The 21,313-nt window shown below is 47.2% G+C and overlaps 1 protein-coding gene across 10 annotated transcripts in view; it reads right to left on the bottom strand.

The window, feature by feature from the left end:
- PITPNM2 (phosphatidylinositol transfer protein membrane associated 2) overlaps nucleotides 1-21,313 on the bottom strand; it is a 135,533-nt gene that overhangs the window by 8,683 nt on the left and 105,537 nt on the right. For 4 of the 10 annotated variants that reach the window (XR_007708940.1, XM_035564931.2, XM_050714141.1 and 1 more), the window contains 6 exons: nucleotides 20,442-20,561; nucleotides 19,946-20,157; nucleotides 14,818-14,993; nucleotides 14,287-14,457; nucleotides 6,353-6,517; nucleotides 2,166-2,314 (listed from right to left, as the gene is read on the bottom strand). Coding sequence is in view for 9 of the 10 variants with exons in the window: in XM_035564931.2 (XP_035420824.1) it covers nucleotides 2,166-2,314; nucleotides 6,353-6,517; nucleotides 14,287-14,457; nucleotides 14,818-14,993; nucleotides 19,946-20,157; nucleotides 20,442-20,561 (993 nt within the window). In the remaining variant the exon portion in view is untranslated. Of the gene's footprint in view, nucleotides 1-2,165; nucleotides 2,315-4,080; nucleotides 4,288-6,352; nucleotides 6,518-11,423; nucleotides 11,574-14,286; nucleotides 14,458-14,817; nucleotides 14,994-19,945; nucleotides 20,158-20,441; nucleotides 20,562-21,313 lie in introns of all 10 variants that reach the window. The other 6 variants (XM_035564930.2, XM_050714139.1, XM_035564933.2 and 3 more) reach the window with 4 other exon arrangements.

Here is a 21,313-nt window from a genome sequence, read left to right as displayed (position 1 = left end):
TGGGAACAGAGATCCAAGAGGGACAAGGTCACGTCCCCCAGCCAGCCTTTGGGAACAGCTCCTGCCAGCCAGGGCACAGGCAAGAATGGAGAAGGAGGAACCTGGAGAGAGGAGGGTTATATCCTACCTAGGTTGCTCTTCAACCCCAGAAGGGAAAGGGAAGACTAACACCACAGACCTCAAAGGCGAGGAGGTGTCTCAAAGGCTGCTCTAAGGCTGGGAGGTGACCCTGCAAAGAGAACTCCAAAATTGGCAGCAGTCTTTTGTGACCCTGACCCTCCAAAATATTAAGAAGACTCTTGTGTGTCAGCACAAGCTGACAGCTACAAGCTCTTGAACGCAGCCTGTGGGGTCAGCAGCTCTCCGGCTGACCCAGGCAGTAGTGGTCTGGCACGGACCAGCTCGCTTTGCAGAGCTGAAGTTGTTTTTCTTCCCGGGAAACAGAAAAAGGACCCCAGGGAGGGTGAGATTGCTGGGGAGGGATTTCACAGAAATCCAAGGCAAACAAAATAACTAGTTTTACTGAAAATTATTTAAATCGGGAATCTATTTTGAGTCCCTTTTGGGGTATTTTAACAAGATTCAGTCTTTGGAGGCTAACACTATCCAACAGCTTTCTTTTACACTTTGTCCAGAGATTAGAAACAAGTCCTTATTAGGAGAAGAAGTGGTGTGGTGCTCTGGAAGGACAGCAAGAGGGGAGGGCATGAGAAAAATGACAGTCTCGAGGCAGAGATGAGCGAGTAGAGACAAGCACTGGGGAAGCAGGACTGCCACACTGCAGAGGCAGCCACTGGCAGGCTTTGAGCAGATGGAGAGCTGCGAGATATGAAGTACCACACTGTGCTGCAGCCCCAGGTTTGGGCTGAATCCTGAGTAATTGGCTGTGCTATTTTGGGAGGGGGGCCTTTCACGTGTGAGACCATCGCGGCTCTTCCCACTCAGGCACAAATTACGGGTCCCTCACTGCCTTCAGCCCCGCTGGGCTAAGTTTGATGCGGGGCTGTGGTTTCACAGCAGCTGAGCTGGCGAGGTGTATGCAAGCAAGGAGATGTCTCGCTGGGCGAGATACAGCCAGAGAAGAAAGGGTCTCGCTGGATTATCGCTACTGCTCTGCTGCCACCAGCACCGACATCTCTGTTGTTTATAGTTCGCACACAATTTGGAAAACAGCACTGAAAGAAAGTTTGCCAACAGAGTCATAAATAATTGAGAGCTGTAGTCGAGGAGGCTGGAAGAGAGCGGGGACAGCTTAACAGCTGAGCTAACACAAAGCAAATCCAAGCGCCGTAGTGGGCAACACAATCCACAGAGTTGCTTTTTGTTTTGTTTTTGTTTTTTTTCCACTTCCATGCTCTAAGTACCTTTCCTTGAGGGGGTTCATACTTTGTAAGGCAAATAACACCCCTTCATCCCCCAAGGAACTGAAGAAAAAAAATTGTTTAGGAAAAACATATTTTAAACAGTGAATTTAAATCTCAGGCCGAATTTAGGTTGACAGAGTCTGAGGCATTGGACTGCAGAAATCCCCATTTACCTAGCCCCAGGAGAACTGCTTTGTACTGGAGGAACGAAAACAAAATCCCAGCACAGTGATGATGGTCTGGGTTCCTAGAGGAGACCGCAGTAACTCAGAAAGCCAAAATGAGAAACCCAGCCCTATCTATCAACTCATGTCAAACTCATACAGAACTTCGTCGGTTTTATTGAATTTGGTGCTTTTTCTATTTAGACACCAACAAGTTTCTTTAAGTTTCGGACTTGGGATCCAAACACACACAGAGAACTAAGCTCACTTGCAAGAAACAAGTGCCTCCATCATTTGCCACTGTGGTCTGATGGGAAACAGCCCCAGGCTGCTTGGCTCACTCCAAGGCTCCTTGGTGAGACTGCCTAAAGCCTGCTTTGATGACAAAACCCAGACCTGAACTAACCGGGTGCAACAGCACCCATCCGTTAATTTTGCATGGGTGCAGCTCTGCTAGTGACACAGGTCAGAAACAAAAAGACAGGGAAGAAGATGGACCTGCCCAGAGGGTATTTTCTCATCTCTACAGATCAAGAAGAGTAATGGAAGGTACAGTGGAAAAATAAAAATCCTCCCCCCCTTTTTTTCCCAGCAGAAACAGATCCCAAGGGAGATCAGGGTGGGAGGATGACCATACCTGTCTCAGCAGGAAGGAGACAACGTCTGTGGACTCCCAGTAGCTCGCGTGGAAGAGGTGAGGTAAGGCAACCGTGGGGAAAGCCGTCAGGGCATCAGGACAGTAGAGAGCATAGTCGATCCTTTTGGTTCCCCACCATTTGGCAGCAACTAGAAGGAAAAGATTTGTTCAAAGCGGGTTCACATGCACGCACAGTCTGTCACAAATGGTATTTCAAGGCGCTGGCCCCTCGCTCCAGGTAGGCCAGGAAGTTGCTCCCCTGACGGTCGCACTGTTAAGAGGGAACAACCAACCCGGGGCTTATTGTCTGCTCAACCCGAAGGAGGAAAACACAGAGGCAGCAGCACTTGAGCTCTCCTTTATTTAAGGACATACAAAAGCACTAGGGGACAGGTATTAACTCGCCGTTCATCCAGACCACAGGGAAGGGATCCAAGGCTCACATGCAGTGAGCCTGGGAATTCACGATCCAAAGCAGAAGACAAGACATGTCTCCTGTGGGATGTGGGAGGAAGGATGTGCATGCTCTGCCCACTGCAGTGTGTGCCCAGGTTATCTCCAGCCCTGCTTCAAACTCCTTTAGCTCTCACCAGGGAGTGAAAGACTCTTTAGCACCCAGATCTCAGCCACGTTGCACAGGATCTGAATGCTGGGAGCCCACGTGAGATGTTAAAGGCTCCACAAGGCAGGGTGCTACGGCACATGCTGCCAGGATTGGCAATCCCCAGTAAGTCCTCGTTGCCTTCCGAGGCCACCATGGTGCAGGTGACAGAGACGCCTGGCCCAGCTCTGGGCCAGGGGCTCTGGGACTCCACTGCATGGGAGACTTAAAAATGCACTGAGATTTGGGTGGGCAAAGTTACAGAAAATTCAGGAAAGTTTCTTCCACCGAACAGCTCACGCACAAGTGGCTGACAGCCACCATTCGCACACCACCACACTTCAACACTGCCCTGAACACACACATCCTTTCCAGCTCCAACACAAGCACGTTTCAGCCCAAAGCCTCTGACCCTGACGGCGTGGGCAGCTCTCCCAGCAGCAAGGAGCCCTCAGCTCCTGCACGCTCTGGCCTGGAAGAGCAGCCACGGAAAGGAGAAGATGGGTCAGGTGAAGACAGCAACAGGAAGAGCTGAGTTTGCATGCAGGTCACAAGCTGGGGTTTTGGCAGAGTTTCTCCTCAAACTTGTTTTTCTCTGTAACAATTTTCCCTTTTTATGGACTTCCAGGAAAGCTGCCAGGCATAAGGTACAATCCAACAAAGCCTTCTTATTAAGGGAAAGCTGCTGGTGATGAGCCCCGATGCTGAACTTAAGAAATGGACCCATCAGCTCCTTCCAGAGCCCAGCACAACCACTGAAAAGTGCAGAGACTTACAGCATCAGCACTTCCCCATGGCCCAAAACCTGGTGTGCTGAATGCCCAGGCCACCTGAGGACATCCTAACGGCCCTCGAGATTTTGAAGAGCCAGGGAAAAGAGAAGGAGGGCACTGCTGGATCAACACGGCTTTTCCAGATCACACAGGCACCTCCTCGCAGCCACTTCTGATTCCCTGCCTTCCAAATTGGCAGCTCCTGGTCACGTCCCAACCTTTCGTTTCTCATGCAAGTCCCCAGCTTGGGTAATTCCAGATTCTTTGTACGAAGCAGCCAGGATTAACTCTTCTGAGCTCAAAAGACAATACGAGGGTGGTAGAGGCAGAAGTGTTGTCCCCCCAACTCTGCCTAGAAGAACTCCTGCTCTTGCCAGATGTTAGCAGTGTTAGGAGTGACCTTTGGAGCAAAGTGACAGAAGTACTTGTTAAAATGCAACCAGAAATTGCAAGTGCCTCAGTGAAAGCGCATAGATTTGTTGTGAGGATCTGTGACCACTGAACGAGAGGAGGTTGACTGGAGCAGGTCTCTCCAGAATACCTTTCTTGATGTCCAGGTTGGGTATCCGAAGAGCAAAGTCTGCATCCTGACTTGATGGCCCTTTGAGTTTTCTTCCCTTTGAAGGGACTTCCTCATGTTTATGCTGCCTGGGTCTCTTGGATGAAGTTTGGGTGGGGGATTTGTGAGGGAGTGCAAGTTGGGACAGAAGGCTAAACCCTCTACAATGGTTAAGGTGGTGTTTGGTTTCTAAAAAGAAAAATAAATACAAAAGCAAACAAAAAACAGAAATCATACTTCTTACAGCACACACGATGCAGGCAACACCACTTCCATCCTCCAGAAGCTCACGCTGCGAGGAAGCTGCACCCTAGGGCGGGCTCCCAGAGGGGAAGCGCCATTTTGCAGCACCCTTGTGGCCTGCAGGCCACATCCAGCCCTCAGTGTATCAGCTTCAGGCAGCCACTGCGCTAACATAATTGAGCATATGAGCTGCAAGGCCGGGGCTGAGGGGCTGTGCCAGTACGGGGAGGTGAAGGAAGGGGCTGAGACACCCTCACAGCAGGGAGAAGGAACGGGGCTGGTCACAGGCCGGGTGCTGGGGACAGGCATCCTGTGTGGCCCTGTGCTGCCCAGCATTTTGGCAGCTTCTCCCTGCACCTGGTGGGGCCTCTGGAGCGCCAGGCATGTGCTGAGGGCCAGACTTCTCCCCTCTGGTGTCACAGACAGGTTTTGATGGCTGTGAAGTGTGCGCAGGAATACCTCACACAAAACGTAAGTCAAAATAACTGGAGGAAAGCCGTAAGACTGCCCAGACCTCTGCAGGCAGGCAGGGAGATGCGCTGATGGACACGAGGGCAGCAAAAGGTGCCCCCCCTGTTCGCCAGCGGGTTCCCCACCTACGCAGCACGAGCGCCGTGCAGGCCTGACCCTGCCCTCAGCTGGCGGAGGCAGGATGGCTGCGGGGCCTTACGTGGGGCCTTCAGGCACCGTCCCACCACAAACCCTTCCTAACAAACAACGGCAGCCCCCAGCTTCCCTCCTGGGCCGACCGAGCTTGGCAGCTCTCCGTGGGTGTGAAACAAGCACAAAACAAACACCTTCTCCCCGAGTAGCCTTCCTCCTGTGCAGATTAAAAGTTAGCAAGCAGCTGGTGAGAAGGCTCGTCAGGACAAATACAAGAACGCACGCTGGGCTTACAGCATCGGCTCTCGGATGTGCTTCAGGGAAGAAAAGCTCATTTGTCCAAGGGCAGGTAGTGTGTTCCTGCTGCAAAGGTCGCCTCAAACAGGACAAGAAGCCTCTGCCCCGTGCCCACGCACTTCCAACAGCTCACACTTGCCTCAGGGAGCGTTACTAAGCTCAGTAATTAATTACGAAGCAAGTTGTTCATAGCCCTGTAATTTAACATGCTGGGAACGGACTATCTCTAAGTTTTCACCACCTTCTGGGACAGAAGTTTGGGCTGAAGGTTTTTTGGTTTTTAAATTTGTTTGGCTTTCAGCCTCCTTCCATCTGAGTTTATCAGAGGTCCATGAGGATATATTCTGTTAATCTCACACCTCAGCTGAAATGAGGAACGGGCTGAACTGCTAACAAGGGCTGTTGTTCCTCACTATGTTAGCTGGGAAGCTATACAGGTTTTGATAAAAAAATAAAAAACAACATCCTTTTTCTCCTCACTCTGCTCTGGGACATGGCTCATAATTGACTGACTCTTGGAGCTGCCCTCCAGGCTACAGAAGAGCTGAATTTTCGATGCGAAGTAATAAATAACCCAAACCTTTTCCTGCCTTTCAGCATTACAGAAGGGCTTATTTGTCCCCTCCTCTTGCGGATCACGTTTAAGTAATCTGCATCAAGCCACGCACCACATCCTGCATTATTAATCTAGAAGTGCTGATCCCCACTAGTTCTGCCAGACTCTTATCAACAGCAGTGCACAAACATCCCTTTGGGTTAACCCTCACCACACACAGCAGCCAAATGGCGCTCAGAGTTATCAATTATTACCATTTTTGAACAATTTACACCATAATCACCAGCACAGTCCAACATGCATAACGCGGCAATGGCCCCTGTGTCATAATCTGGCTCCTCCAGGGGGTACGATAACACGCAGCACTGACTAGGACAAAATCAGGTGAAGGTGAAATAGCTCCAGGTTTTGTTATAAATGGAAAGCATACCCCAGACAGACAGACAGACGGACAGAAGCTGCGTGGCTCTGAGCCAGAGCGGGACGGCTTGGTGCACAGCGCTGAGACAGCGGTGTGGTGGCGAGCAGAAGTGTCAGAGGGGGTGAAACACTTACTGTTGGCTATGTTGGAAGCAGTGTAACTGTCTGCCATTCCTGAGACCTGGCTGGCAATGCTGATCTCACTGGCTCTCCGGAAGCCCCTGAACTGAGGGGCTGAAATGGGGGTGGACAGGGACGCGCTTTCCATGAAGACGGCACCATGAGACTGAACAACATCTGCTACAAAGTTGAAACAGGGAAATCAAAATATTAGACCAACAGACAGAGGCTGGGCAAGATGAACTTGAGAGGAGGAAGAGGAGGCAAACAAGGCTCGTAGATGCAAAAACCTTTCAAAACTGATTGGAATGAAAAACATTTCATTGGAGCTCTAGTTTGAAAAGGAAGCAAACACCACAGCAGGCAAAGAGGCATGTGGCAGGAAGAGCAGTCTTTGATTGAGAAAAGCAAAATAATTAGCTAAAAAAAACAAATCCAAAACCCCAAACCAAAATCCAGGCAGACTTATTTAAGCAGCAAGAACAGAACCATGTGTCATACATACAGATGTGAATATATACAACTTTATATATTCACATTGAGACAAAATAATAATCAGGGGAAGGAGAACAACAAAAAAACAACCTTTAAAAGGGGATATTTGTTTTCTTGAAACATTTAGACTTAAATGAACATCTCCAGGATAGAAGCATTAATGCAAAAAAATATCAAGAAAACATTTTCATGCCTGGCAGGGACTAAATTTGAACTTGTATTTTATTGCTGATGGATACAGCCAACACTCGTTAAACTAAAACAGGGACTATTGAGGAAAAAGGAGCCTGGTGCTGAGCACTTACATCTCCAATCGGTGTTGGTGGATCGGGGAGCGCTCAGTCTCTGTGAAAACAGAGCTTCTTTTGTACAACATGCAAGTCTGGATTTTAGATCCCAACCTGAGGTTTACCAAGTGTGGCTTAACCCTCTAGTACATAAATATAGAAAAGGAGGATTTAAAGGCATGCTCACGTGGACCTTATACATGTATTAGAGGGAAATGGACCTAAAAAAGTTCAGGACTGGCAAACCAAGAGATGCTGAAAGTCAAGATAAAATCTCTGCATTTCATTTTTCCCCCTGTAACAGTGGTATGAGCACCCACCCCTCTGTGGATGCTCTGAGGCCAAATTAAACGTCTCTGGGACATCCTGCACTGCAGAGGGTTTGTAGTGCCAATACCACGTGCTTCACAGCAGGCAACACAGGTATGACAGTAACATGCAGAAGCAAAGCTATTTACTATCGCTTTAATGTTGCCCATCTCTGTTGTACCTGAGTAGCAGCATCTGAGCTTTTTTCCAGACAGGGCAAAAGTTTGTGCCCAGCTGGGCAGTGGATGCCACGGGGAACACAGGAAAATTACTCCCCTGCACCAACATCCTCCGCCTACTTCAGCCAGTTTGGCAATCCCTGAATTTGATCCCAGTGTGCAGCTGACACGAGGCGTTGTTTTGGCAACTGGTTTATTTTAATACAGATCTTTTTGCTTGGGGCTACTGCTCTGCTTCCTCCGATCTTTCAGTTCACAGCAGCAGTGTCTGTGCCCACACAAATCCTGCTGCAGCGGAGGGAAAGAGAATGTATGAAGCAGAAAATGTGTAGATAAGTGTCGGTAAAAGAGTTCTGTTCTCTGCAGGGAAAATCAGGCCACAAGCTGCTCTGTGTAAAAGCTTTGTGGACTGCAAGATCTGAGTCCTAGCGGGAGCCTGACCTGATGATGAGCTTCACACACTGCCCACGTTGTGCCTGAAAGGCCATTACCAGCATCACTTTCTCAGCACTTTCCTCCACTTTTCACCTTGCCTCAAGCTGCTGGCTGTCAAGGCTGCTACCAGCATCCACAGCCCAGCCAGCCCCACTAGGCCAGCACAGTTTTCTTCCTGCAGAAAGCACCAGCACGAGGCAGGAGAGACAATTCGACCAGAGGCTGTGCTTGGGGAACATGAGCCAAGCCAGGAGCTGGCTGAGTTCAACCCCACAGACAGGGTAAGGGGTCTCACTCCCACTGCAGGTACCTACTGACTGCGTGACCCGGCACAGCCCTCTCACCTCTCTGAGTTACCCCTTCTTCTCCTTGCCTGTACAGACTGTGAGATCCTTCTGCAATTATCCCTCCCATCACACGGGTGCCCCGACACAGCTGCAACACAGATGATGACTGTCAGCTCCCCTGAACTCGGTCAGATGCAAGGAGAGGTTTGGCTTTGTCCAACTAGGAAAAATGCCAGGCTCAGGTTTAGCTTGCACCTACCCGCGAGGCCTGAACTTCTTTTTCTCCCTTAAAAATAAACATCTGTGGCTTGAATTAGGAAGCAGCTGGAGTCTTACACCAATGCTACACAGGAGGAAAGGCTGGGCCAAATGGGTTGATCACGGCTCTGGCTCTGTTAGCTTATCTTCGCTTAGCTCTGTGTGAATTTTACCTCCTTTTTTCATGGGCCCGGGTACTGGAAATAAGTAAAGTTAAAAACAGTGGCACTCTGGGCTTGCTTTCTTAGTCATCTGGCTTTCTGTGCCTAACTGCGGATTTCTGAGTCTGAAGAAAAAACAAAACAAATCAACACAAAAAACCCACTTCAACAGCCCCTCCAGCACCACGCTAGCTAGTGTCACCACAGGAGTCATTTTCACTCGTATAAAAACCTAATCTGTTTTACTGTTACCAAGCTGTGTGTCGGTGGCAGGAGTCTGCCCTGTAGAGGCTGACATGCAGCCCAACTGCAGCGTCCCTGCGTCCAGCCCACTTGGGTTACTGTCATGTTTCTTCCTTTTCCCAAGCTATGCACCCTCTGTCCCTGAAAGATTACAGTTTCTAAGAAAAATGAGGGCCAGGAAAAAGCAGGGCAGGAAACGTGGGCAGAAAACTGCCCCTTTAGCCAGGCTTCCTCAACCCCAAAGCTGCTGTGACAGCGACTTCCAGACAAAACCCTGTGACCTGACTCACAGGAAAAAAAGAAAAGAAAAAAAACGAAGAAACAAACTAAGAACATCTTTCCTAAACTCTGTGTATTCCTTGTACCAAATCCCTCGGGCAGGAAGGTTCTTGCCTTTTTGAAACCAAGGGGGCTGTCTGTGGGAATGATGTGACCGGGGCAGGACGCAGCAGATGCTGCCACACCGGCACAAAGTGACCAAGCCCCTGCGACTGCTCCTGCTCCAGAAGGGCCCTGTGTTCTGCTTTTCACAGGTGGCAGCCCGGGAGGTTTCTCCAGCAAACACTTCCAACCCAATCCCGATGCCTGGAACAGGACCAGCACCAGAAAGATCAAGTTTAGCCACCAACCATCAAGATTAGCTGTTCCTTCAGGACATTAGATACAGGTGGACAGAGGTGCCACTGGTTTACTGCGCTGGCTGAAATGTGCTTTGTACCATGTCTGAGAGCAGACCTCACCAGAGCGAGGAAGATCCCAAAGCTGGAGACCTGGCTCGAGTGGCACCCTGAGCACCCCTCTCCCGGCAGCACATGGCAGACCGATGCGTGAATTGAGATTTAACTGCAATACTACAAGAGCTGCCATAAGAAGCAAAATCACTTTTTTTTTTGCCTGGCTATGGGTCTTTAATACTCATTTCAGTGCTGTACCTTTTTGTTTATGGACCCATTCGTCGATGTTCTTACTAATTGTTTCGCACTCAGTGAACGGCACTGGGCCATCCTCCTAATGTACTGCTGGCACCGAGTTAAGTCCTTGGGGCATCCAAACGGCACGTTTCGGTATATGCTCTTTGCAGGCTGGGCTGTGCCACCAAAGCAGGGAATACTGAAAGCAGTTGAAGATATGGAAGGTTCAATAACAAAACAAAGAAGCCAGCCAGCTGCTCAGCACAGGCCAGACCCTGCCTGCACCAGTCACTAGCCAGTGCTGGGCACTCTGCAATTACTACCCTAAGATCAAGAGCCACACAAAATTTCAACACAAATTTCTGTTGTCCTTAAGTCGTTATGATTCTGGAGATCCATTCCCAGTGGCTGAACTAGGAATCAGCACCTGCTGCAGTCAAACCAAGCACTGCTTGGCCACATTGTGCTCTTGAAACACAGGGTAGAGAGCAGAGAAGCTTCTGAAAGCCCTGTCCTGACAGCAGGATGTATCAGATAACAGCTAACGGGCATTTCATCACTGACCTCCAAAGTGCTTAATTAATAGTGCCAGATCCTTTCCCTCTGCTTTGTTACAGAACATCACAGCACGGGCAACATGGCAACTGCACACCTGAAAATCATCAGGGAGAGACTATCTGGGATAGTCAGCGATGTTGCCATCCTGTATGACCACATAACGTAACTGGACTGCTCATGAACAGCAAGGGTCAGCTTGTTAAACTAAAATAATAATAAAAAAAAAAGGCGGCTGAATCAGGCACCCAATGCAAAATAAAAAAAAGGTGAGAATGGGCAAGTAAGACACAGGAAAGAACCAAAACAAAGTCAACTCTCATTAAAATCACAGATGCAGCACCAGCCACCACCAGAATAAATGAGGCCATGCAGCATTTACAACGGTAAAATAAGGCAAAACGAATGCATCAAAGTTTGCTTTTTAAGGCAGAAGTCGCAAAATTAATTTTCAAAAGCCAACACATACAGCTACCTTGGGGTCTGAAAGCCTCAGTCAGTGTATTCAGCAGAGCCACAAGGACTGTCCAAACACGAGATACTCAAATGGACAAAATCTGATCCGACAGGCATTAGACTTCTGGCCACGATGCAGTGTGGCTGAGCGCTGGGGAGTTGCACGGTGTGGACAAACCGAGCCGTTCCCAGGGGATCCTGCACATGAGCAGGGCCACGCGGGGACTCCACGTCTCTGTGCCAAAGCCTCTTCCCAGCAGCACAGCCACCACAGAAGGAAAAAACCTGAGCATGTGGCAGCAGGCTCCCCTTCCAAACTCAGCACTGTAATGCCAACTCATTCTTTTTCCTGCTGGGTCTCCCAGACCCCAAGCACGATCCCAAGCAGTTTGTTCATGTGGCACAGCCTGAGACACAGCATGAAGATTTCAGCTCCAGGAGGTAACAGTGTGATCTCCAAAAAGCACCCCAAGTACCCAAGACAACAATACAAAAGTGTAGATTACACACACTCAGCAAAACCGGCACTTTTATTGGAAACATCTTGCCAATTCAGTACGGGCACGGGGATACTTGTTTCCATGAAGCTGTCCTGGTGCTGGAGAGCACCCAGGGGGCTGCTTTCCATGAGGAGGATGGGATTGTTCTGGATTGTCTCAACTAGAAGCAGATGGGAAAATAAAAAAAAAAAACAACAAAAAACAAAAAACAGAAGGACAAAGAACAACAGACATGCGGCCACAAAGTGTTAACATACAAACAGTTACAACTGAGCACTTCAACTATGAGTCAGGGTCTTCAATGAAAGGAAAACCTTCAAATAGAGGAAAAGAAACAAAACATGGGTGACTTTCCATATAGACCCACATCAGAGAGATTAACTGGTAGCAGAAGAGAGCAAAATGATGGCATTTCAACGACAAAAGAAAAGAGTCTCTTAACCAGCTCCTCCAAATGAGCCGAATCCATAAATACCCAGCAGATCCAGAGAAATCTTTTTTACTACAAGGAAAAAAAAATATGCTCTAAGGGAGATTTACTTGAATGAGACTCAGCCTACACAGTGCAAAGCACAGGAGTAAGCAGGGATGTGAATTTGATTTCACTCTGCATGTCGGTTATAATCAAACAGGGACCCAGCATTAGTACAGATGGCAAAACAAGAGCCTAAGAGGCTTCCTGAGCCCTGGACAAAAATAAATAAATAAATAAAAGCCAGCTATCTGTGCAAGGAAATACACACAAATAGTGTTACAGAATGTTTAGTACATAACTAATTATAATTGAGCACCTGAATTGCACATGATCACCAAATCATATCTCTTAATTACAGCAACAATTAACTTTTCTGGAGCACCTTACGGTGAACGCTCCTGCTTTAGCAGTGGCTTTGCAAATCATGGTCAGAACAGTCCTCCTGGGTAATGCATAAATCTCAACATAATTTTTACCCTAATGGAAAGGAATAGTCCGTTACTTTATGATAAGCTAACGAAGAGGCTTCATCTTACACAAGAAGAGAATGTAAAGTTGCTTTTTTGTCAGTCCTATTCACCATGCCAAAGCAGCATCTCTTTTAATAACAAAGCTCAAACCTGGAGAGGGTTCTGAAATCGTTCTACCCTGCTCATAGTTGAGCTAATTGCTGTGTAACTCCTCTCCATTACATTACATGGAAGTGTCTCTCTAAACTTAGACACAACCAACTTAACAAAGGTCTAGGGAGGCCCAGTAAATTAATAAGATCACTGCTTGTTGCACAGAATGATAACCAGAATGAAGGTTGCTCAATGGCAACGGGGCTTTTGCTTCAGGCTTCGCTGAGAACAGGTGACTTGAAATATATTTAAGGGGAAGAAGGTAAGATGTTCAGGATTTTTCATTTTAATTTCTATAAGAAGCCACTTGCAGCTGATATCTAAAGCATACCCCCAAAAAAATCTGCTTTTCAAGTTGCTACAGATTCCCCAAGCTGTTGTAACTGGCCTGGGTACAAATGCAGTTGTGGGTGGATTCATTTTTAAAAAGTGTTGCAGCAAGATCTTTGCTAAATTTGATGAGTGAGTAGGGCCTGCAGAAAGTATTTTATTCACTCCATTAAACATGGATTTTAGCTTATGCCCATTTAAACAAATCAGATTCAGCAATTAAAACAATCCTTAAAGATACAGATACATACAAGACCACTGTTTTGCATTTTCAATTTAAAAGTGATGCAGAGTATCATTTTTTTTTAATTCACCTCTGGATATATATTTCTCTTCATTTGGTCCTACATGATTAAATAAATGGAAAGTTACCAGAGTTTTAGAGAAAAAAATATCCCAATCCTTCTAGCTGATGGCTTTCGTATTTGACTCTTGTTTGCCAGCATGATTTCTTGTACGCTGTAAATCTAGTTTTACAGTAGAGACTCTTAATTGCTCTGTTTACTGTAAGTAGGCTTTGACTAACAACCTACATGGGAAAAATTATGGTGAAATAGTTCTTCCTGCCCCAAAGCCTTGACCCTGCAGGGAGCCAAAGCTTTAGGTGAAGCAGAAAGGTCAAATTTAGTTCTGCACAGTGCTGAGCTTCCTGAAGAGCTCCTTGCAATGAGATCTTGCACTGAAATGGCAACAGACCATGAGAGTCTAGGCACAGAAGTGAGGTGAAGATGGTAGGAAATATAATTTATTTAATTAGATCAACTGCAAGAGCACTGATGTAATGGGAGCTGAGGCAGGGCATGGTCAGGACACAATTGCTTCAGATGCAACCCAGGCAGCCAAAAGGACATGCACACAGCCATTTTAGATATTGTTACTGCTGCAATTGGGCTAGAGCAAGTGAAAAGGCCACTGGTGGCAGAGGAATCCTAGGTGTTCTAGGAAAACAGTGTCTCACTGGCAAGGTGGCAAAGGCAAGGCACTGTCACCAGCCCACCTGTGTGCAGTAGCCAGTCCTTTGGCTGGTTCCATGAAAAAGCAAAGGGTGCAACCAAGTAAATCATCTCATGATGTCACTATTGACTCTGCTCCTTCCAGTCTTCGCTGGCGTCCCAAACATCAAGGTCCTAAAACTCAGCCAAGTTAATCATGTTTCATCCAGTCCCAACCACAAGCGCTAGCTTGGGTATTAAACAGGGACCTTCAAAGAGAGGTCACCACATTTTGACTCTCAGCAGCTGCTGGCCTTTGTGTGACAAATGGCAGGCATTTGAGTCACAAGGCACTGATTTTGTTGGAAGAAATCTACTTTTCCAATAAAGCAGGAACAAGGTTAACATTACAGGGCCAATTCCCTTTCTTGGCCTTTCCAATTGCTTTGATAACCTCATGTGAAGTGTGGATATAACCCTTCAGAAAGCTAACATGAATCCAAAGTGACTTACCCAGAACAGCAGAATTGCCATCACCCAGTGGGAACCTCTGGTAACGGGGAATATTAAAGGGGGGCAAAAGGTAAAACTTTCTCTCCAGAAGAGGCTCGAGGCGTGAAGCAGATGGGTCTGCAGGGTGGAACAGGTTATAGACCTGCTGGCAAGCTGGTCTGAGCTGAAAGACTAAAGAGATGGAGAAAAAAATATTCAAGTATCACATGGCTATTGGTTAGGTTAGTGTAATTATTTGTGTGTAAAACAGGTAACAGTTAAGTTTACAAAAACAGAAAAAACACTGAAGATTTATCATCTCCCTCATGTTCCAGTTTAATCAATGGAAACAATTTATCAGTACATCATTTACAGATTCAAAAATTTCACAGTATTTTTAATGTTTTGAACTAAATGACAAATACATTGTATCATCAGTATCGGCTAGAGCATACAGTGATCTGATTCCTTATGGTGCAGTGAATGTTATACATAAATATTTGGTTTTTACTGGTTTACTCAGAGAGCTCAGCAGTTTACATCAGGACTTACTGTCAAGAGCTGGAATGACAGTTTTTCGTAGTGCAAGAACCAGACCCAGGGGAGAACCAAAGAGGAAGAAGTCCGTGATCTCAAACTCAAACTTTCCAATATTTCCTCCATCCAGCATAGTGGAGCTACTAGATCGCCTGGATCCCGGGTCATTTCTGAGAACACTAGAATGTAAACTAGAAGAAGAGCAGAAAACAAAGACAAAATTTTATTCATGTCGGTTTTTCATAATTGATGACCAGATAAATGATCGACTGTGAGAATTCTGTCTCTTAAGTGAAGAAACAGTGCCAATCAACCCACCATGCCTCTTCACTGTAGTTTATTATCCAGCAAAGTGTCCCCCCAAACAATGACCCCATTTCATTGGCATAATGTAGACTGTACAAATCCAAGCGTCAAGTGGGTTCATTTACACACTCCACTCTCCTCAAATTTTTTTATTTTTTTTTAGGAGTCAGAAACTTGGTTACTGCTAGCAGAACAGTCATTGGCAAGCTAAAATAACCAGCAAAGCAAAATTACTAGAGCACCAAGGGAAAAAGCAGATTTACAGCGATTCACTCTATTACGCACATCACTGCTATGCTTTCTAGTTGTCAACATTTGAGTTCCTTCCACCACCTTACTCTCAAATGTTACGGAAAGTTGTGCTTACCCATTTCTTCCTCGTGCAAGTAGTTGGACAAATGTTACAGTATTAAAAAGGAAAGAGAAAAAGAAAATGGGAGGGGAAAAAGAAAAAGAAAGATCAAAATCTGCAAGAGGGTTTCTAAGATCCTTGTGCACCAAGTTTGAACCACAATTTCCAAGCATGTGCATGGCACACACTGGGAATGGAAATGTGGGGTAATTAACTCAGTGACCATGGGGTAAATTGTTTTTATCATGCACCCAGGACCCTCCCACCTCTCTTTTGCCCAGGAGACCACATGTGCCAAGTTGTTACCACTCAAACTACCTCTTAACCCCAGCCCAACAACTCCAGGTAACTGCACCTAGAAGATACAGAATGTGTCTAAGCTTTTTTCTGTTCCTTCCAGTTGTCAAATCTCCTTGAAAAACTCAACCTGTGTGCAGTGCAGGATGGCCAATACAGAGGTTTAAAACAGGGATTTGACGTCACATATCCTTTGGACACTGAGACAGAGGAAACAGGAACCCTCAGATAACAAGCCTGGGAATCCACCCCCGTGCTAGGAAGCAGTGTTTCTTTGCAGGCTAGATCTGGGATAAAGCTGAAGTGGCAGATGTGTAACACTAATAACCTGGTTCACAAAAGGTTTTCTGAGATCATTCTCTCACGACCGAAAAGCAATAAGCTGCAATTTCTTTTCCTCTCCAGGTTCTGCAGATTCAGACTGCAGCCTTGCTGGGCTCTCACTGCTACAACTGCAAGTGGAGAGCTGCAGACAGACTACCAGCAACATCTTAACCGGGTGTTTTCAAACACTTTAACAGGCATCAGAACAGAGTCTATAAAATATGTAGGATAAATGGATACCACAGCAGTTGGGCTGGATAAAAGGTTTACTGGCCTGAAGTCAGGGACGATGCAAATGGAAGTCTCTACCCAGCCCCATGACGAAGTCCCAGGTGCTCCGCAGCACTTGCCTGGCTCTGCGTGCCACAGCACTGGCTCACTGCTGCTGCTTCTGAATGCGGCGTGTGCTGCCCAGCTGGGCACTGCCGTGCTCAGGGAAATGGGGATGCTCACTCCCCACCATCTGGAGCCCTGGAACCGTTGCACTCACTCACCCCTGCGCATGCTTCCCCTCTGGGATAGCTGTTTTTCAGTAAAAGAAAAGCTGCAAATATGCAGATGGGAAGAGAAGCGGGTTTCACATGGACTGAGTTTTCTTGGCAAACAGCACATTGCCCCAGAGACAGCACCTCTGCTCTGCTGGCCGCTGCTCCCAGCGGTGCTCAAAACCTTCTTTCTTCTCGTGCCCCGCTGCCAGGTACTGCCTAAAGGAGCCTGCACGCACGCCTGCGGTACTATTCTCCTGGTTACCATCCGCAGGGAAATAATAAGCTGACTTATGCCAGACGTACAGATCACAGAAAGTCAAAACAGTGATGTCAAAAGCGAGAGGAACAGGAGGTTACAGCAGTGACAGCTAAAATGAGTATGTTCCCAGTTCCGTGATGTGAACGAGCCTCCCCGAGATCACACCGCCAAGATGTGCAACACTGAAACAGATTTAAAAACAAGCCACCTTCAGTGAAGCTACAATTATTTTAGCTGTCAAGACTGCAACACATTAAGTTTGCCGTGTGTAAGGAATACAAAGTTATTTAGAATAAGTTGGGTTTTGCCAAAGACAGGGCAGCGGCAGCGTGATCCGAATGAACGCACCACAGAAAGGATCCTGACGACGGACGTGTTACGGCAGGGCAGGTACGAGGCTTTTTGTGTATTTGCTCCTCTTCCCGTGGCATCTCTTCGTGGGGAACGGAAGAGAATGAGAACAGCCGTACCGCTAAGCAATTTGGACAGCTCCTCTCGTTTTACCGGGAACTTGATAGTCTTTTTTGCAATCAAAAGAAACGAGAGCCAAGGGGAACTCTGAATCCATCATGCTCCAAGCAACCTACAGCGCCCTGTTCTCCCTTTAAAAAGCAGCAGATGTACTGTGTGCATTAATTAAACAAGAGCTTATGGATTTCAGAGGCAAATCAACTCGTTTACAATAATACAAGTACAGCACAGCCAGAAATAATGTAGTTGTGCAGAAGGACTGAATTTAAAAATAAATGTGTGATTGTAATCTCCAGATGCTGCTCTGGCTTGCTGGGCATTATCCCAGAGAAGCGGGTAGGTCTGATACATGAATAAAAATGAGTGTCTTTGGCACAAGCTGAAATCTGCAATAGGCACAGACAGAAAGGCCCCCATATGCCAGGCTGCCAGTATGCGGTGCCCATTAGGAAAACTTGGCTCTGCTCCGCCAATCTCCTGCACGAAGCTGTGTCACATCAGAGCTTAGTTTTCATATGGGAAAATCATTATTTAGTGACAGCGGGAGCGCTGGGGCACTCAGCCCATGACTGCGCTGCTCAGCGATGATGGCTGTGAGCATGAGGTCTGAGGACAGGGCCAGGTGTGACACCCTGCCAAGATGCTGCAGTGGAAGAGGAGAACCCCCTGCCCCCGAACCACCCCTGCGCCAGGGACCGGAGGGGGAGAGGATGCAAAGACAATTCGTGGCATCAGGCTGCTCTTTTTCATGAATTAATCTTGCTCTTGAGATGTGGGAGAGGCTTATTTTTGACCCAAGGTCTAAAGGATGATTAAAAAAGATACGAAAGCCCCAAAGAAGTAAAGGTGCAGAAACCCATCAGCGCACTGAACGCTGACGGCCCTTTCCAGGCTCCCCTCGAGTGCTTCCTGAAGGGAGCAGCCACACTCCTTAGGAGATGGAGCAAGAAGGAGCAGGACAAAGCTATCTGAAGAGACAGATGGCACCGTGCAATCCCTCAGCCATCGCAGGCCCACCGCTTCTGCTAAACCAGATGCAAAAATACAGCAAGACGCCAGCCCACTTCCCTGCGCTCAGTCTGTGCTCTGGAGGTCAAGAACAAGGAAGAGAAAGCACATTTTTGCATGACTCATATTTTCTCCTGTAACACAGGAGGCTGGTTCAACAAGGTATGAACAATATCTGATTGCCTTTTATTAACCTGCTAGAAATAGCTGGGAAGCTTATTGTCTTTTTTTTGTTGTTTTTTTTGTAAATGCAGCTTATCTTTCTGAATATAGCAACTCTGTGCCCCAATGACGTTCCCTTTGGTGTTTTCTCTCTCCTATGAATCTTTTGCAAAAGGGCCCCTGACGTGGCAGGACAACAGGAGCCCCTGGGCTGGAGCAACAACTGCAATTAACGAAGAAGCAGAAATTCAAGACAGGATTTCAGCTCAGTACAGGACAAAAGAAACAGCCTTGGACACAGTTACAATGCAGATAACAGCGTTTGCTGGGGGGAGACATTGCTCCTCAGCACCTGGGACGTGGGGGGAAGAGGGATTAAGAGGATGATGCAGCCTGTCTGGTCCTGTAGGAGAGAAAGGGATGGGCTATCCAGTTCCACAGGCGAGGCAAATGAGTCAGAAAAAAACCACTCAGAAAAAGCCTCTGGGCTTACAGAAGTAATCCCTGAATGATCAGCAGCAATGGAAAGACCGCTATGAAAATTTTATCAGTTATGTTAACAGATATGTTTCTGAAAGTCCATTTGAAGAAGCTTTGCAATGTGATACTGAGGGCTTTGACAGTGAGTAACATATCTGAAACATGACCTTGGTGCAAGGGTGCAGCCCTGGCAGGGGACAGAACTCAATCCCCTGTCCCTGCTTCATGCAGGGGCTCAGGTCGCTTCGCCAAATAGTCATGTAATATAGTCATGTAAGTCATCAAATAGTCATGTAAGACAGCAGAGAGACAACAATCCTCGTGTGTAGGTGAAGGCTGCTCCCTGAGTCAGCCAACCATCGAGGGCTGAGAACTTCTTGCCTAGAGCATCTAACTATCCCGGCAGCAGAAACCTACTCCTATGACAGGAAAGGGCACTGCAATTCAATCTCACACTTGAACTACGCCAAAATTAAAGGACACTCAACACATGCTCAGCTTTCCCAACAACAGGTCAGCTTTCAAAGGTGCTTAGAAATTAAAGCAACACTCGATCCCCAATCCTGCTTCACTGTTTTCACTCACGTTATTTATGTATTTGCTTTATGACCTCCCTGCCCACGGCAGGGGGGTTGAAATTAGCTGATTTTTAAGGTCCCTTCCAACCCAAACCATTCTATGCTGCAACTGCAGCACAGCAAAAAAGCAGTTACCTGACTGCCTGGGTTGTCAAGAGACAGGATGAAGGGCTGCTTCCTCCCATTGTAATACAAAGGCAGTAGAGCAGCTGGATTCTCTCCCTGCCACTAATGGTGCTGTTAATTTTTTTTTTTTTTTGTATATACAACACACTCAATGAAATCTATACTCCTCCAATCTAAAATTACACTTTCCTCCACCTTCCTTGTCACAGGATGACAAAGCAACATTCAAGTTTCCTAGGTGCATTGATCTCAGCTCCAGAATATTGCTGGTTCTGTTTCTTCTAAATCTTACCTTGAAAGAAAGGCTTGATGCTGCTTGATTGTGTCCAGTTCGTAGGTGGATGAATCACTCCTTTTTCGTGGCAGCTGCTTCTTTGGATCTTCTCCATTGCTACGGGGAATATCGATGTTGCTCCTGCTGAGGTGTCTGCTGGCTTCCAGATTAGAGCCACTGGAGCAATAGGTGTTGTTCACTGTTATTCCAGGAGACAGGAGGTCGGTATCCTGGGATTTGAAATACATGGATTTACCACTCTGGCAGCTGAATCAGGAATACACCCACATTTATCTTCCTCCTTCCATCCTCCTCTCCCCATCTACACAAAAATCCCATTCAGAGCAAAGCCACCAAGTCCTGAGACATGCTCTAGGACATACCTGTTGGCCCGGCCACCAAGTAAGAAGAGAGTCTTTGGTCTTTCATGCAAAGATCCTTACTAAAATCAGGGGCCGTGGAGGCATTGTGGCCAGCAGACCCATTCCCAACAGACACTGAGAACCAGCATTACCTGGACACTCACAACACTCCCTCGCCGACTGCTGTTCTGGCTCTCGGACACTGTCTGATTGCTGTAGCATAAGGCATCAAATCCCAGAATTCCTCCAACACAATCTCCTACCAAACAGACCTGAAAAAGGCAACAGAAGTGGGGCGGGGAAGAGCCCTTTGACTTCAGTTGAGAAACGGCAGTTAAAAGGAGTGCTGGATTATACCTGGGAAAGCTGCTGTAACAGGATAACCAGTGCTTTTACCAGTAAATCTATTTTGTCAATGAACATCCATTCAGACCCTGCAGACTTCTACTAGCTAACACAGCTAATATGTTCTGGCTGTCCCCACCAGCCCACTGGAACAGGGTGAAAGCAACACAGAGTGCTGACTACGGCCCTAACTCCAGCCTCAAAAAGACAAGCTCTATTCCCTCCTCACCAGCTCTCTGTGCTACTTCAGGCAAGCTTCCCTGTGCCTCTGTTCCCTGTTTGCGCTGTGAGGAGATAATGCTGTCCTGCCTCCAAGTGTGTTCAGCAGATAGGCACAATACAGCACTGAGACCCCTGAGCAGGAGAAGGCCGTCTGGGGCCGCAGGGCTGGGAATAAACTTGGGGTGGATAAATCACACTGCAGCAGAGCAGTGGGTACAGCCTGTTCAATAGCTTAAATCCCACTGGGCCAGAGAGTGCCTTTGCTTGCAGAGGTGTGATGCTCAGCCATGGTATTTACAGGGCGCAGCAGCTGTGCTGTCTCAAAAAAGAAACCCACTTTTGCAACAGGCAACCCCAGTGAGAGCTGCTGAAGGTCCTTTAAAGACAGGAACACTCAAACAGCCTTGGTTTGCAATGGGAGTAGAGATCACATTTAGTAACAAAGGTAGCATTCCTG

The sequence above is a fragment of the Cygnus atratus genome, chromosome 17 (genome assembly GCF_013377495.2).
Source record: "Cygnus atratus isolate AKBS03 ecotype Queensland, Australia chromosome 17, CAtr_DNAZoo_HiC_assembly, whole genome shotgun sequence".
In the NCBI taxonomy this organism is placed as follows: Eukaryota; Metazoa; Chordata; class Aves; order Anseriformes; family Anatidae; genus Cygnus; species Cygnus atratus.
Note: the sequence above shows the minus strand (reverse complement) of the source record. Positions and strands in the feature narration are given on the sequence as shown.